This window comes from Oreochromis niloticus, linkage group LG15, assembly GCF_001858045.2.
Source record: "Oreochromis niloticus isolate F11D_XX linkage group LG15, O_niloticus_UMD_NMBU, whole genome shotgun sequence".
NCBI lineage: Eukaryota > Metazoa > Chordata > Actinopteri > Cichliformes > Cichlidae > Oreochromis > Oreochromis niloticus.
In genome coordinates, this window is record NC_031980.2 from 12,944,609 (window position 1) to 12,962,402 (window position 17,794).

The window sequence follows — 17,794 nt, forward strand, 5'->3', positions numbered from 1 at the left end:
AATAATTATTTGGTGCTGTTCAACCTTAAAAGTAGTTTGAAGAAATGTCAAATACCCAATAAGCACTGAGTGCACCACTCTTAAAGAGTCCTGGTAGAGGTTAAGAAACACATTATCTGGGTCCTTTCGGCTGCTCCCTTATTTCCCAAGGGGTCGCCGCAGTGGATGGATATGCATATTTGATTTGGCACAGATGCCTTTCCTGACACAGCTCTCCCATTTATCCAAACTTGGGATTGGCACAAGGAGTATAATAGCTTAAACCCTCTGAATCTTGGTTTGTGTGTCATTCTGGTCTGAAACCAGGGAGGAGAGAAACTGTAAGGTGAATCTGTTAACCACTACCTCAAGAAACCCATTAGAATGAAAGTCACGATATAGAGCTGCTGTTGCTGAAATTTAAACAATAAAGAGACATTTTTAAATCAAAGCTCCATTTCTCCATTTATTTTTTCTCAGCTCTTGTGTATGATGCTATATTTTGAATCATGCATGATTTCATTTTTTTTTTTTACACTGGTTCGAATGCAATGACTTAAACAGTGCTTTTATAGTAATGCAGTTCTGCCATATTAGTGCATTTATACTGTAATGTAAAATGACAGTCGTAATCAATAGAGGTTATTGCCACAATAATTTCAGCCTCTACACCTCCATTGTAATTGTAACCTTGATTTTCACATTATGGGTCTTTTTTAGAGAAGATGATTTAAGATAAGGAAAAGCGCAGGTGTAATCAGAAACATTAACAGAAACATTTTTGTTTAGCTCAGCAGCTCCGGCGCTGTGCTCTTGTGCACACTGGTTCACAGTCACGGCCTACTGAGTCACTTAATTGTGACTGAGGCACTGTAAATGTTCTTACTTTCTTTTAAAGCAACTCAAAATATAATGTACACATTCACCAGCATACATTCACTGTGGTATATACATTTAACAGTCACTTTATTAGGTACACCTTGGTAGTACTAGGTTGGACCTCTTTTTTGCCTTCAGATGGTTTTTTTTGATTTAGGGCTTTGATTTTTTTGTAGTTTATACAAAGATGCTGGAAACATTCCTCAGAGATTTTGCTCCATATTGATATTATAACATCACAAAGTTACTGCAGATGTGTCGACTACACATCCACAATGTCAATCTTCCCATTCTACCACATCCCAAATGTGCTCTAGTGGATTGAGATCTGATGACTGTGGAGACAATCTGAGTACCAGTGTCATTTTGAGATGATTCACACTGTGGTTATAAAGGGAAAGACATCTTCAGCAGCAATAGTCAGGTAGGCTGTGGTGTATAAACAATGCTCATTTTGTACTAAGTGTGCCAGGAAAACATCTCCATTACATCAACACTAGCACCTTGAACCATTGAGAAAAGGCAGGATGGAGCCATCCTTTCACATAGTTTACATCAAATTCTGACCCTACCATCCAAATGTTGCAGTAGAAATCGAGACTCATCAGACCAAGCAATGGTTTTCCAATCTTCTGTTGCCCAATTTTGGTGAGTCCGTGTGAATTGTAGTCTCAGTTTCCTGTTCTTAGCTGACAGGAGCAGCACCCAGTGTTCACTTTCTGCTCCAAGGTTTGATGTTTTTAGCTCTTCTGAATGCCTTGGTTGTAATGAATGGTTATTTGAGTTACTGTTGCCTTCTTATTAGTTCCAAGCAGTCTGGCCATTCTCCACTGACCTTTGACATCATCAGGACATTTGCTCACAGAAAACTGCTATTGGCTGGATATGTTCTCTTTTTCACACCACTCTCTGGCTGTGTGGAGCAATCCCAGTAGATCAGCAGTTTTTATAATACTTAGACCAGCCTGTCTAGCACTATCAACCATGTCCCATTCATAGTTAATTAAATCCCAGTTCATTCTAATGCTCAGCTCCTTCCTTCAGAAGATCCTCTTGACCATGTCTACATGCCTGAATGCACTGAGTTGGTACCAAGTGACTGATTGATTAGATGTTTGCATAATGAGCACCTGACTGTAGTCTTCCAGTGCACATCCAGTTTTGAATCACATGTGCCTGATTAGACCTTTAAAGAGGCTTAAAACTTAATATATTAAATATAACTCTGGATCTATATGCTTCACATGTTTATTTTAATAAAAGCATAATAAGTGCAGAAAAGGATATTCAAGGCTATACTAATGAAACATTGTAGTTCATATTGCCATAGAGATTTAATATCCATTGAAACATTACAAATTATGATTCATTGTGCCACTTAAAAGGAATACTTTGTTAATAACTCAAATACAGTTTATTTAACACATTTTTGGTTTGAAATATTGGTCTGAAAGGTTTGTAGCAGTTGTAGTCAGCTTGGATTCATCCCATAATTAGTGGAAAAGATGCCCCACTTTTTCCAGAGCAAGAAAGTCCAAATGTCCATAGAAAATTCTCAGACTTCTCCTGCTGCATAATCCACCTCTATCCATCCTTGTGCTCACCATGGCCTGTTTTTTTAATGTATCATTGTGGTAATATTTATGGTTCTCAGCTGAAATTCCTCACATAGTAGCCTCTATCCGACCAAAACAATTGTAAATGAATAAATATTTTCCTTTTTAAAATTGATTTTGTATGAGTTGTTTATGTCTTGTCAGGAAAAATAAATCCTTTCTATGCGCTGTGGTTTCAGATCTTAGGGAGAGAAAAAAATCATGCATATTCACAGACACACGCGCGCACCCACAGCAGTGAGCCTGGCTGATTGGATGGTGGATGGCTGGAGTTGTTATTATATAGCATCCAGCAGAGTCTGGTTTGCAGGATAAGGACATCCTTACAGGGCATTTCTCAGTGTGAACGATGAGGAAACAGCCCCCTGTGTGAGCGAGTGGATGTGTGTGCATATGCATGTGTGTGAGAGAGAGAGAGATAGTGAGAGCCAGTGAGGAAAGTTTGAAAGAGAGGAATAGACAGAATGTGGACAGATGCATCTGTCTGCCTACACATTTTGGCTTTCAAATAGAAATCTTGGCAATGCTTGCAAAAAGTGACTTTCCCTATTGGGCTAGCCAGTGCCAAGGGTTTGCCTGCAGAGAAGGAGACTGGAGAATATGAGAGGAACTCATAAGGCTTTGCATTCTGTTACAGGAAAGCCTCCAATAAACTTCCCTTTCTCCAAAGACATCTCCATCTCTGATGCCCATGAATGGGTGTAAGTGGAGGGCCTTTCAAAGCCAAATGTGATAGTGTAAACAAAGATTGGACACACATTGGTGATTCGTGTGCATCTGGGCCTTTGTTAATGGGCTCTCTTGGTGCCTAGTCGTAACTCATTGGGGAGCGGTGTAATTCTTGCCATTTTATAAGCCATTGACAAAAGAGACACGGAAACCACCCATGAACATGAATGCCACCAACCTAACATTATGTCACCACATAATATAAATCTGTTTCAGGCCATAGGGTGTGATGCAGGAAAAAAAAACTTTTACAGAGACCGTTTGCAGTCTTAAAGATACTGAAGTGAAAGTCTGGTAACAATGCATCTATTTCCTCATTAGAAATCAGCTTACACACCAGAATTTTTTTCTTTTTTTTCAGTGAAGGGTTATGACAGGCAAACACTTCTGGCATGTTTTGACTTCCACCTCAGTAATGCAATCCACTCTGCTTCCTCAAAGTTCCTGGGATCAGCTGTTGCCGCTGGGGATGAGAAAGCCCAGCAGTCGCCTGAGACACCCAGGATCAGAAACTCCAAACAGGGATAACACGCTCTCAGCATTCAATGTTTTTAATCAAGGGATCAGCTACTGTGACTGGAAACAAAATGTCCCAGACAGCTATCACGTCGGAGTTGCCAGCAGGCAAAAGCTGGCACGACTAATATGGCTTGTCAGAGTGAAAATAGCCTGGTATTGTTCGCACCTTACGTGGAGGTACAGGCATAACGCTTTTGTCTTGTTCATCTCTCAGGAGTCATGCTCTAATAGCTTTTCAGGCTCATATTGCTTTGGTGAGAGGGATTTAAAGTTGGGGTCTGACATCCCAAGGAGTCTAGGGTTGGAGGCAGAGCTATTCATTTATACATAATTCAGGACTAATCAAATTTACACCGCCATGAATGTGATAAATTTGTGTCTTTAAATTAAATGCTATTTGACGGATGGATTTGGGAATTATCAAATTGCCTGGTTAAGGATTTATTAAAAATAACTCAACGTACATGGACTGCCTTGTACAGCTAAAGTGTTTTCATGGGTTGCCAAGACTGCAGCTATACCAAAATATATTAGACAAATAAACAGAAATTCTAAATAGTGTAACAAATTGGTCTTTAAATACAAGCTCCGGCTGTTAGGTGATTGCAAAGAGCTGTTCTAGATTTAAGGATGCTGAGATGCTTTCAGATGCATTAAATGTTGCTATTTTCAGTCCCAAACTCTTGCAGTTAGTGACAAAAAGACATTTCTGATGAGGACAAATATGATGTCTTGTTTCTGTCACATAAGCTTTGATATTCAATATGTATGATATAAATGACTGCACTTTTTATGGTTAATTTCTAACACAGAATCCATTTTTTATTACATTAAAAATAAATCTACTTCTGGCATAATAAGTATCATTTCAGCATATTCAAATAGTCCATTTTCACCTCCTTCTACAAATATTTTGAGTGGTTTTAATAGGCAAATGGGTGTTATTGAGGTCATCAGTATTTACAGCTCTGCACTAAGCCCACTCTTCACAAAAATGCTGTTATCCAAGCCTCTGTAAATGCAGGGAAAAATCTGGATATGGACCAGTAGCTGGAGTGTGTGGAAGCATGGAGGAGGGTTTGAGCTCATTTATGTCCTTGCTAGTCTGGAAACAATGAAACAAGGCTGGTCCTAAACTGGATGAGGTCATTCCCTTTCCTTTCCTTTCCTTTCCTTTCCTTTCCTTTCCTTTCCTGTCCTGTCCTTTCCTTTCCTTTCCTTTCCTTTCCTTTCCTTTCCTTTCCTTTCCTTTCCTTCCCTGTCCTCTCCTCCATTAATCATGTCTGCACACATGAAAATGAGCTTAACCCTTTACCCTGTGCAGTGCTCTACTTCCACTCAAGGACACCTTGCAAGCAGCTCTCTGCAAAATGTTCTTCCTCTACTTTTAACTAAAAACACTTCATTCTTGTGCCAGCTTGACTTAGCAATGGAAACATACAGAACTGAGCTTCATTCTCTCTTGTTAAGCCTGTCAGTCTTTGCTGTGAAGCCTCATAACAATTAACACTGCTGTAAATCCTTTTGTCAAATGCCTAATGAAAAAAAAATAGAAATTAAAGGACTTATCCTTACCCCTTGAGTCTAACATAATTTTAATGACAGCTAAACTAAAGTATATGAATGAAAGTTGGGTATATAATATATAAGCTCATGGAAAAGAGGAGCGCAGAGAGAAAGAGTGAGACGATAGGAAAGAAGACTAGGGCACAGAGGGATAGAAAGAGAGAGGGAGAAGTAGGAAGAGAATACACAAAGAAGAGAGAGGAAGGAAAAAGAAAATGAGCTTGGTTCCCTTTGTGGCACAGAGCTTCACCACTTAATCATCCCCTGGTCTATAAATAGGCCTTCACAGCCATGGAATATTGGTAGATTAATGGAAGAGAATGGAACGCCATAGTGCTGCAAAGCTTCAACACTTATGTTGCACTTCAATAATGCAAATTTCATTTTATTTTGCCACCAGTGTCAGAATTTTTCCTCTTTAGTTTTATCATGAGAAGTTGAGAGGAAAAATTTAACAGATTGCATCCGTCCTTCTCGGTTGTTTTTTTTTTTTTTTTTTTTCGTCTTTTGATATGTTGCCTATTTCAACACAGTCTTCAGCCTTCTGGAAGACAGGCGTTCATGCTCAAAGCCAAATGGCACCAAGTACAGAACTGTTGATGCAATGCAAACATGCAAGCATTAGCAAAACCCTCCAAAGAACAGATTCGTTTCCAAGAGCAGACTGTGGAAAAGTTCCTTATTTTATATTCCGTACAGTGCACTGCAGTTTCTTTTCAGCACCTATCACAAGTGCTCATCTCCCGAGGAATTGTTGGCGGTATTATGGAATCACCTTGTATCTCCCTGCTCTCCTTAGTGCCTGTGTGTGTATGTGTGTGCATGTATATACGTATCTGTGTGCCTATATGTGTACATTCTGGGTTTGCAGGTGGTTATGTGCACGTATAGGCTCGCATCAAGAATACTCGATTTTAAAGGAAATGTGGCGAAGGTCTTATGTAGGTCAGCGAGAAAGGGAAGTTGTAAATACACTAATCCTGCACTAAAAAAACAAACTGTCTTTTTTTCTATAAATAGACATTAGTTCTACCTGTTATGCGTTTGCTTGTTAGTGTTGCCAATTATTTTGATATAAAATTCAGATTTACTGAGTTGCGCTTTTCCACACTTTCACTTTCCTGTCAAACAACACAGCATGCGTATCACATTAGTCCCCACCATCTGCTGAAAACATATACTGTACATCTGCATAACTCACATCAAGTCATAGCTTCATGTAAGCTCAAGAGAAGAAACTGACTTGCTGTTCATTAGTGGTTTTATTCGTTTTAGTCGTTTGGTTCATTAGTCAAACAATGTCATGCTTTCATAATCACTGAAAAGAAAAGAAAGTTAAAGCAGAAAAACTTCCTCCTGTACCACTGAAAACATTTGCGTACATATTTAATACTAAATCTTCATTTTTAGCTGCTTTTGTGTCGTTCACATCACCATGGTCGCTTCAGTGAAACAAGATCATCTTTAATTTAGCAACACCTGTGCTTCTGCAATGCCGATAAGTGAAGATGTCTGCAAAGGGGGCCCATTACAAATTCTTCCCGATATTACGCCCAGTAAAAAATGAATTATTAAACAAAAGAAATAGCACAAGAAAATTAAAGTGATATGAAGAGGAACTTCTTCTCTCCCCATAATTCTAAGCGTGGTGGACTCAATCAGGGCTCAGTTGTTACATGGGCATCTAAAGCGAACTTTGTAGTCACTGCACTTGCCAGTAGTCTGGTCCTTATTGCGGCAAACAAATCCGTCAGTTGGATTGTACCTGTAAAAATGAGCACAAAGTAAGTTACAAATGTGCTTAATGTTTTTATTTTATTTCATTATCATGATGATAATAATCTAAAACAAGAACTTGTGTTTATTGTCCAAAGACATGCATATTTAGTTAGTCGGTTATTCTAAATTGCCCACCATAAAATCATTAAAGTGCACAGAGTGAAGCACTATTTAGATGTATGGTTAAATGTACCAGCACTTTACTCCACAGTCAGTAAGAGTTGTAAAGTAATATGCAAATGTCAGTTCATTTCCAGTGTTTAATAAGGCATGCTGCTTAAACCATACTTACTTTTGTTGTTGCAGTTGTCTTTTTTGTTTAAATGATAAAAATAGATGACCTGGTTTTGCAATAGTACTGTTGGCAGGTCCAATAAAAATGAATTTTACTCATCAAAATGTCTTGTGTAATTTGGTTTTCATAAGTGTAAATGTGAAATGTCTCAAACATCCAGTGTAAATAAGATCAAATAATCACAAGTAAATGATTTCCTGTCGTGTATTGCTTTTTCTTTCTTTTCATAACACACATATTGTTCTAGTCAAACCTGGTTATACAAGAATGAATTTTGACATTATGCAGTTCCCTCAGGAAAAATGATCCCTCTTACAAATATAACTGAATTCCCATTTGTTGTTTAAGAAGTATCTTCAGGCAGAACATATCTAAAGTTTGGAAACTTGAGGCAAGAGGCGTTTATGGTGAACATTGCGTTTGATCTTTGGGTTGTTTGTACAACATGTGAAGATTTTATTGTTTTCTTAGGAGGCAGCTTACATGTAAAAGGTCTCCCCTGTGTAGATGGCTGGGGTCATCGTGTCAGTGGTAACAGCGTCCACATACAGAGGGTTGTCACAAATTTTGTTTGGTTTTTTCAATTCACTTAAAATCTCCCAGTCTCCTGTCTCACCAGGATTGTCGCGATTAAACCAGCTGGTCCAACACACTGCAGCGAGTAAATACAGACAATGCATGCCTGTTAGAAAACTACAGAACCAAAGCAACATTTTAAATGACTGTCTATACTTTATGCAATAAAAAAGGCAAGAAGTGGGTTTGCATTAGGAGGTTAATATTCCACATGCAGAATGTAATGATACCTCCTCCGCCACAAAATGGGGGATAGCAGCTGAAGCGAACACAATAATCGTTGCACTTCTTATTGTTGATCTGGTCTTTGTTTCTGCAGATGAATCCTGAAGTTATGTCATTTCTAAAAAAGAAAAACGAAAAGAAGGAGACCAGCATGACACTGACTAAGAGCAGCCTAATGGCTGTAACCACTTAAGCGTATTTGCATTTTTTAGGCATGTTAATGCATGGGTAAAGGCATGGCAATCAAACTCTGTCAGCCCATCTGTCTGTCTGTTGATTTGTCACCACTGTGGTACAGGCTGAAATATCTCCAAAATACTGGATGGATTGCTATGGCATATGGTTCATGTCACACTTTGGTGAATCCTCAAACTGTGTCCAACTTAAACAGTGAAAATGCAAATGCTGCCAATTCCATAGAATATATCTCTCACACACACTTTTTCACAAATTTTTTCTTGTACTGTTCTTACTTGTAAATCACGTCCCCCACTGCAGCCACAGTGAGCCCAGATAGAGTCTTGGCTTCGATAGCTGCTGGTGTAGGGCAGATCTTTCCAGGGTTCTCTTTGCAGAGCTTGCAAAGAGTTTCCCAGTCTCTAGTTGCAGAAGGGTCGTCTCTGTCGAACCATTCTGTCCAGCATCCTGGAAAAGGGTCAAATTGAGATAATTTAGCAACAGGACTTCTGAAAGCTTTTCTGTAAATGTTTTCATTTGACTAAGATAAATTTTGAATGTTAAAAAAGATGGCTGTGATGCAGTGGTGTGAAAAAGTATTTGGTTTCAGATCATCAAAGAAACATGTAATATAATATTAGACAAAGATAACATAAGTAAACACAAAATGCAGTTTCTGAATGAAGGTGTTTATGATTTAAGGGAAATAAATCCAAACCTACATGGCTCTGTGTGAAGAAGTGATTGCCCTCTAAACCTAATAACTGGTTGGGCCACCCTAGCAGCAAAAACTGCAATCAATAGTAGAGGAATTTTGGACCACTCATCTTTGCATAATTGTTGAAACTTTGCCACATTTGCCACAAGCATGAAACGGCTTTTTAAGGTTATGCCACAGCATCTCCTTCGGATTCAGGTCAGGACTTTGATTAGGCCACTCCAAAGTCTTCATTTTGTTTTTCTTAAGCCGTCATCAATGTGCTCTTGGAGTAATTTTGGTCACTCTAGGGAAGCTTTACCGTTGTTCCAAGTTTTCTCATTTTGTGTATAATGGCTATTACTTTGGTTCACTGGAGTGCCAAAGCCTTACTTTCTCCCTTAATCACTGAAATCATCATTTAAAAACGGAATTTCATATTAACTTGGGTTATCTTTGTCTAATATTAAAATTTGTTTGATGATCTGAAATATGTAAGTGTGAAAAACATGCAAAACACTAGGAAATCAGGGGGGCAAACACGTTTTCACACTGTAACTGCAAATGAGAAAACAAAATGTGATCTCCTTACGAATGTTGGTGGGATAGTAGCAGGGCTTTCCTGAAATGCAGAAAATGAAGAAACAACAGAAAGTGAGACTTTAAAAATTGCACAAACTGATCAATTAAAATGCATCGATTGTTTTTCAAATACAATGAATTACATACTTTAGATGGCGAGAAAATGAGAGTTAATACTGTGTGATTACCAAAAAACAAGAGGAAAGTCCCATTTTACCAGTCTTTTACAGGAAACTGATAAAAAGGATAAAATAACTACTCCTGTGTGACAAATGAAACATTAAATTTTCCACCTTAGGAACTTAGAAATTTCACTTCACTTTGGGTTATATTAAAGTGAAGGGTCTTCTTTTGTTCCTTAAAATCAGACACACACTCGAGGCGTAGTGGTTGCTTTCTGGTAAATATAAATGTTATTATGTTATTTTATTTGTGATGGTGTACAGTGCTGATGGCTTTGTATACCTGTCAAAGTTAATTAAATTAAATACACCTTAAAACCATGAAGAATATCAGTGTGGTGGTGGTGTGGTCCCTGGCTCAGCTGCAAGGGAGGAGTGGTGCAGTGAGCTCAAGGGGGCGGCACCAGGAGGCAGGTGAGCCACAGGCGATTGTCTGATGATGGTGTCTCTTTTCCGTGTCTCTATATAGTGAAGGCAGAGTCGAGTGGGGAGGAGGAGAGAGCTGGACTGAAACGGACCGCCTTCTTTGTGTGCATAACTCTCAATAAAAAATAATAAAAATGTGCAGAACCATTGTGTGTGGCGTGTACTTCTCCAATCAGATAATTTTAAATCTCTCACATCTGGAAAAGCACCATCAGTGCTGAAAGCTGTAAACAGGTTTTAGAGGAACATATGCTCCCATCCATATTATGTTTATTTTGGTGAAGGCCTTACATATTTCACCAAGACAATATTAAAGTTGAAGTGTATAGACGCTGAACTTGTTTCCCTGCAGTCCAGAACTTTTACTATTTGATGGCAAATCTAATACTGTCATCAAATTTTAAATCAGCCACTAATACGTTTAAACTTATTTCACATATTTTCTATTGTGAATAAAATGTTAGTTTGCAAAATTTGCAAATCAGATCATTCTGTTTTTATTTAGATTTTATGCAGAATCCCAACATTTTTGGAATTGAGCTTGTAATGTGAAAACATATGTATCACAGAACAAAAGGAAATTCAATTTTAATTTAACTTAAAATGTATTTAAAGTTATACATTACCAGTTGCATCATGTTTGTAGAGGAACCTTAAAACAAAATGACAATGAAAATTGAACTTTCAAGAGGTGCATCACATGAGATTAATATTTTTACTTTCGACTATCTTTTTAATACAGTGATGTGAAAAAGTGTTTGCCCCCTTCCTGATTTCCCAGTGTTTTGCATATTTTTCACACTTACATGTTTCAGATCATCAAACAAATTTTAATATTAGACAAAGATATCCCAAGATAATACAAAATTCCATTTTTAAATGATGATTTCAGTGATTAAGGGGAGAAACGTTATCCAAACCTACCTTTTCCTGTATGAAAAAGTAATTGCCCCTCTTGTTAAATGATGAATTAACCACATTTTTTGAAAAGCTGAGTTCAGTTTCAGTAAACACACTCTTGACCTGATTAACAGGCCGACCTGTTGAATCAACAAATCACTTAAATAGAAGCTGTCTGACAAAGGGAAGCAGGCTAAAAGATCTCAGAAAGCAACACATCTTGCCAGGATCTAAAGAAACACCTGAGAAACAAAGTCACTGACATCTATCAGTCTGGAAAGGTTTACAAAGCTATTTGTAAGGCTTTGGGACTCCAGTGAACCAAAGTGAGAGCCATTATACACCAATGGAGAAAATCTGGAACAGTGGTGAAGCTTTCCAGGCTTGACTGGCTTACCAAGGTTACTCCAAGAGCAACTCATCCAAGAGGTCACAAAAAAACCCAGAAAAACATTAAAGAACCACAGGATTCACATGTCTCAGTTAAGATCAGACTTCATGATTCAACAATAAGAAAAGGAATGAGCAAAAATGGGAGATTTCAAGGAGAAAACCACTGCTGACCAAAAAGAACTCAAAGGCTCATCTCACAATTGCCAAAAATATCTCCCGAAGACATCTGGTAAAATATTCTTTTATGCGGACGAGACAGAAGTTGAACTTTTTGGAAGGTTTGAGTCCTGTTACATCTGGAATAAAAACTAACATAGCGTTGCAGACAAGGAACATCATACCAACAGTAAAATATGGTCGTGGTAGTGTGATGGCCTGGGGCTCCTCTGGACCTAGAAGACTTGGTGTGGTAAATGGAATCAAGAATTCTGCTGTCTACCAAAACATCCCGAAGGAGAATGTCCAGTCATCTGTTTTTGACCTCAAGCTGAAGCGCACTTGGTTTTTCCAGCAGGGCAATGTTCCAAAACACACCAGCAAGTCCACCTCTGAATGACTTAAGAAAAACCAAATGAAGACTTACTCAGTGACCTAGTCAAGGTCCTGACCTGAATCCCATGGAGATGCTGTGGCATGACCATAAAAAGGTGTTTCATGCTTGTAAACCCTCCAATGTGGCTGAATTACAACAATTATGCAAAGATGAATGGGCAGGGGGCAAACAATCTTTCACACCACTGTATATCGATTGAAGTTAGCTGTATTAAAAACATAATTCCACATCAAAATGCTACTAAATTATAGTACTACGTATACTGAATGCCTTTTTTGCAAGGTTTCTTAAGTATTGTTTTAAATATAAGTACCAAGAAGCATCAGGCTCAAAACCAAACAAATTTAAAAGAGAAAATCCTTTACCCTGCCAAACCAGAAGAGACCCAGGACAGGAGTTCTCAGTCGTCAATTTGTTTGTATGAAGTACTGTTTGGCTAAATGAGCAACCTTTCTGACAGCTTCTCCTCTTATATACACCCCACAATCAGGAACATATCTATTTACCTGTAGGGGGTAAATAAAAGCACTTGCTGCAATTATGTCATCCAGAACACACCCAAGGAAACTAATCCTCAAATGTAATTTGAGAATATTTGCCAATAGTCATTTCACTTATTTCCTCATTCCATAAATCCCAATAGAAGGAAATTAGAATATATTGGTTAGAGGTCGACAGCTTCACCATTCTTCTCATAGTCACGTTAAAACTAATTTTGCTGCTGTTTCATGTAGACAAATTCAAGGGGGTGTAAGCATCGTATATTGTAAAAAACAAAGTAACGGAGGGTCACATTCACATAAGCTAAGTGCCATTGATTAAAAATGAACTGTTTGATATTTTTAAAATGTAATAACTATCCTCCTTTATAGATAGAACGTTTTATTTACCTTCTTGTCCTTTGGAGAAGGTTGTGTGGCATCTGAAACTGCACAGCTGCACTGAATCCCATAATCCAGACAGAAATTTGGCTCACTCTTACAGTTAAAGGCAGCTGTCATGCTATCTTTGCAAATATAAAAGGATGATTCAGGTGCAAGTGGCTGATAGGAATTTGTGCATAGCACCTGTACCCTAAGTCAGAAGCAGTAATAGTGTTATTTTGGATACAGTTTCACTGTTGTGGGTATTTAAGGTTGATAATCTTTCTCCGGAACCATGTGTGGGAACATTAAGTTTTATTCTAAATGAGGTTAGACTAAACTGTTTTGGAAAGCTCTCCCATGTACTCTATGTGCATTCCCCAGATTTACGTCAAACTAGCCTAGCTGTTTATGAAATTATACTGAACAAGCTAACAAAGTTGAACAATTTGAGAGATATAGAATAGAATAGAATAGAATTCAACTTTATTGTCATTGCACATGTCACAGGTACAGGGCAACGAAATGCAGTATATATGCATATCTATATATGCAAATGCATATAAAGGAAAATGTGACTTTCATTTTTTCTTACAAAACTAGCAGTGGCTAAAGTTGCAGATCTAAAAACAGTTCAACAAGTTAAAAGATTTGATGCTAAAAGAATCCACATAGGCTGAAGGAAATGCGTAGGAAATTATTTTATTTGGGTTTGTGGCAAGTGACACATTATGTGCTATTAATATGAAATATTGTTAATGCAGAACTCTCTTGCTTAAAAAAATGAAAATAAAAGTTGCAGAAAAAGGAACACACGTGATTTTTTCATCATGTTACAAATCATTAAGTTCTTCTACAAGACAATTATTAAGATGGATGTTCTTCACATTTATGTGATAATCTCTAAGTTGATGAACAGAATTTAAAAGATGGTTTTTGTGTAAATGGCATTCTCTGAAATAGCAGAAAGGCAGTGCATGAAGATATAAAACAGCAAAGAATAATATGAGTCACTTTTAAGGAAATGGGAACAATTTCTGAAAAAAAAAAACCCCAACAACAACAACAAATGAAAGATTTTAAATCTATTAATATGTGACGCATCTATGAACAGAGCAACAAACTCGTTTACCTTACCTGTTTTATTTTCTAATCATGTTTGTTTGTTGCACTTAAGGAGCAGAGTATGACTGGCCTTTTTTCAGTATTCACCCTCTGCAGTGGCTGTGTGTATGCTAATTAAATGCCCTTTGAGAAGAATATCTACCTCCCACTGTTCAATAGCAGCTGGGGATGGTTTCTGTCTATTCATACATCAGCATTACACTTTGTCATCTGAAGGGGCTGGTGCAATATTTTACACTAAATTGTGCTTTGGACTGGATGCCAAAGTACAAATGACAGCATGGTGTACACTCATTCATCATCCCACCACCCCCCCCCCATCAAACATACACATACCACCCTCTCTATCTCTCTACCCCCCAAACTCCTTGTCTCCATGGTGTCTCCATGCTCCTCTAATGAAGGAGGGTTTGTGTTGACCGTCAGCCCCATTTGGCCATTTACATATTTGACTTTCACCACCATGTGGGAAGTAATGTGGTGATGATATGATGCACTGAGCATCACATCTCCAGGATAAATGATTGATGAGGGTATACTTCAGTAGTCTGCGTTTATTTGCTTAATAAAAACATTTCATTTTGACAACTCGAGCCAGACGACGGGATGAGATAGTTGTAGGTAAATTGGGGGGAAACCCCAATTTTGGTTTCATCTCACGTTGCCTCTCAGCGTGTGTTATGTTGTAATCTACTTTCACTGGGTCATCTGACCCCTCGCAGAAAAGTTCCAGGAAACTGTGTAAAATCTCAGTTTGCAAACAACACAGATTTGATTCTTAAGCCATCACTTGATCGCAGAGAGTCAGCTGAACACCTGTCATGTAAATGTAAAAGAGAAAATAAGGTATTTATATGTATTCATTATTTAAGAACCACTTAAACCGCCACTTACTCCTTAGAAGCATATAGACCCTGACCACATTTGACAAATTTATTCATTGCATCCCATCTGAATGAAGCTAAAGCACAAAGACCTCACACCTTTGTATCTATATAAATATTACTGAGAATCTCAGCTCCTTCTGTGCAAAATGCATTAGTACAGTCATCTGTGGTGGCTCGATGCTGCGATGCGATGTTCACACTCACACAGTGCATAAAGTGTACCTGCTGTATGCCTGTTTTTTAATGAAACAGATGGTCAAAGGAGGCATGAAGTGACATATAAATGTAACTATAACAAAGCAAATTAGTCCTGCTATTGGCTGGAGCTTTTGCTGCTCCCAGCTCCTCCCTAATGCTCACATCTTTGGTTGATATAGGAATATCTGTTAATTTAAAATCTTGCAATTCTGAGATACAAGCAGAAAGTGAGAGAGAGAGAGAGAGAGAGAGAGAGAGAGAATGTTTTCCTGTATACACATTATATCCTTTGGGATTATCTTTGCCTTCTATATCTAACAGTTAATATCTCTTGCAAGAGAAAGTGGCCTGAGGATAATTATGTAAAGTAGAGGTAAGAAGATGAAAATGTGCTAAGGGTTTAATTATCACTGGGAGTGAACTTCACATCGCATGAAGGCAGGGAAGACACAGCACTTATGAAATGCAGATTTTGGTAATATTCCTTTCGAATGCAGCTCCCAGTGACTGCGACACTTTCAGGTCACACGAAATGTTGGGCTACTGATATCTTGCTGGTTATTTGTTGGTGCTGCTTATTAGTGAGTGCAAGGAAGAAGCAGGAAAGAAACCGGATAATGGTGCAGACTATTACCACAAATTGCATCAATCCTTTTCCAATCTGTAGAATGTTGTTTTTGAAACCTATTGGTAAAATATGCTACTGTGTCTCCTGCAAGTGTCAGTTAGACCTGCAGTAAATATCTATTACACGTACTGCACGTGCTCTGCTGGGTTATTTTACGGTTGAAGTCATTAATTCTAACAGAATTTAAGAGATAAGAAAAGACGTTGTTTTCAAGGATGAGCAGTGAGTGAAAAGTTTAGGGGCTCATTGATATTTTTCTCAGGCCTTCAAAAATCCTTTCAGACCTTCCAGTGACCCGCTATTTAATACATGCTGTAAAAACACTTACGCCCTTACACTGGCCGAACACACGCACAGACACACACGTGTGCGCACACACAAACCTTGTATTGCTCTTAAGTGTGCCTCTGTGTGAAGTGTGTCTGTCAGCGGGGCTCTTACACGTCATCATTCATCTTGCTTCCTGACAACCATTCAATCAAACACTGGCCTCCAGGATTGAGCCAAAACCCTTTTCCACAGGGACGGCTGTTACTATGGTAACTGTGGAGGTGTGCGACCCACCAGCAAGCCAGAGAATGCAGTGTTGTTTTGTTTGGGTTTGTTTTTCGCTGAGAAAACACCAACTTTGTGTTTGTGTATCTGTCTCCTCCTGTTTCCTTCTCTCTTGCTTTTTCCCATGTGGGAGAAGCACATACCTCCCCGCTCTTAGTTACAGCCCTGAAGCTTGTGGGTAATTGTGATATGCCATAGGTGTCAGGATACTTGGATTTCCCCATCAGTTGTCAGCCTGGAAAATCTGAAACTAGTTTTCCTTCACAACACTGGTGCAGCATCATGTCAAGATGGAGCTAGGCAGCACGGTAATGACATTTTAGAGATAATAAATTCATGCTACATTTGGTATTAAGTTTGCAACTGGCTTAATATGAGAGTGCCTGCGCTTCTCAAAAAGGTTATTAGAAGGTAGTTTAAGGTTGAATTAGTCACTATGTTTATGACTAATTTAAACAGAAAAGGCGGTACCGCTTTCTATATCAGTTTTTGCTACCTGGCTTAAATTTTTAGTTTAATTAGGTTAGTTTATGTTGTGTTTTTCACAGGATACAGATTTATCCTTGGAGTACCATTAATGTCTATACTAAATCAATCAGCCACAATATTAAAAACACTCACAGGTGAAGTGAGAAACATCAGTCATCTAATTATAAAACAGTGTCCTGGAAACACTGAGTCCAGGCAAATTTGCAGAGGTTTTGACAAGCACAGTTTTACCCATTTGCAAACCACGTGGTCCTCCATCCCAATGGTGTTCCCCCACTGGCAGCATCCATGTGCCCCACCAGACTGCCAAAACTGCTCAAGAATGGCTTGAAAAACATGAAAAAAGAGCTCAAAGCTATGACTTGGCCTCCAAACACCTTACATCCAAATCCAGCTGAGCATCTTGGTGATGTGTCACTACAAACCCCATGCACAGAGGCCCCACCCAAGTACCCTTAGGACCAAAAGGAACCAGACTCCACAGAGTATGTGCATGTCCTGTTTCCAGGCTGCAACAGATCAGAGTTATTTTTGCAACATGCCCACACATAATGAGGCAGGTGGTTTCAACAATGTGGCTAATTTCCTTGTAGGCACGCCATAGGCTGAAATATCTTGCGACATGTCAACCTATGTGTTACCTAACTAAGATTGGCATCCAAGAATCTCTTAAAATAAAATAAATAACATTAAAATAATTCATCCTTAAAGTTGCAAGCTGTTGTTTAATAGACTTCTTGGTTTTTAAAGCCATTTCAACATATATATCGTTTCAGTCTGCATTTTGTGCTTTGTGATTGATTGAGTGTCTAAAGAATTTATGCCTACCCTGAATCTCTGCTACCCCACAGCAGAAATCATACAGAATGTCTTACATGGAGCCGATTTTGCTATTTTCACTTGACATCCTCTTTTGTCTCTGTGTAATTAAAGAGATGGTTAGAGCACAAGCAGTGACAGTAAGTCTGCAGAGATG

The 17,794-nt window shown here is 38.4% G+C and overlaps 1 protein-coding gene across 1 annotated transcript in view; it reads right to left on the reverse strand.

Annotated features, from left to right (window-relative positions):
• Positions 1-6,685: 6,685 nt before the first annotated feature.
• The window catches only part of si:dkey-205h13.2 (uncharacterized), a 36,288-nt gene continuing 25,179 nt past the window's right edge, over positions 6,686-17,794 (reverse strand). Inside the window, exons 2-8 of the mRNA XM_025899048.1 lie at positions 12,439-12,472; positions 10,854-10,879; positions 9,630-9,659; positions 8,637-8,808; positions 8,169-8,281; positions 7,846-8,014; positions 6,686-7,053 (exon numbers count right to left, since the gene is read on the reverse strand). Coding sequence (XP_025754833.1) covers positions 6,954-7,053; positions 7,846-8,014; positions 8,169-8,281; positions 8,637-8,808; positions 9,630-9,659; positions 10,854-10,879; positions 12,439-12,472 — 644 coding nt within the window. The 3' untranslated portion in view covers positions 6,686-6,953. The remainder of the gene's footprint in view (positions 7,054-7,845; positions 8,015-8,168; positions 8,282-8,636; positions 8,809-9,629; positions 9,660-10,853; positions 10,880-12,438; positions 12,473-17,794) is intronic.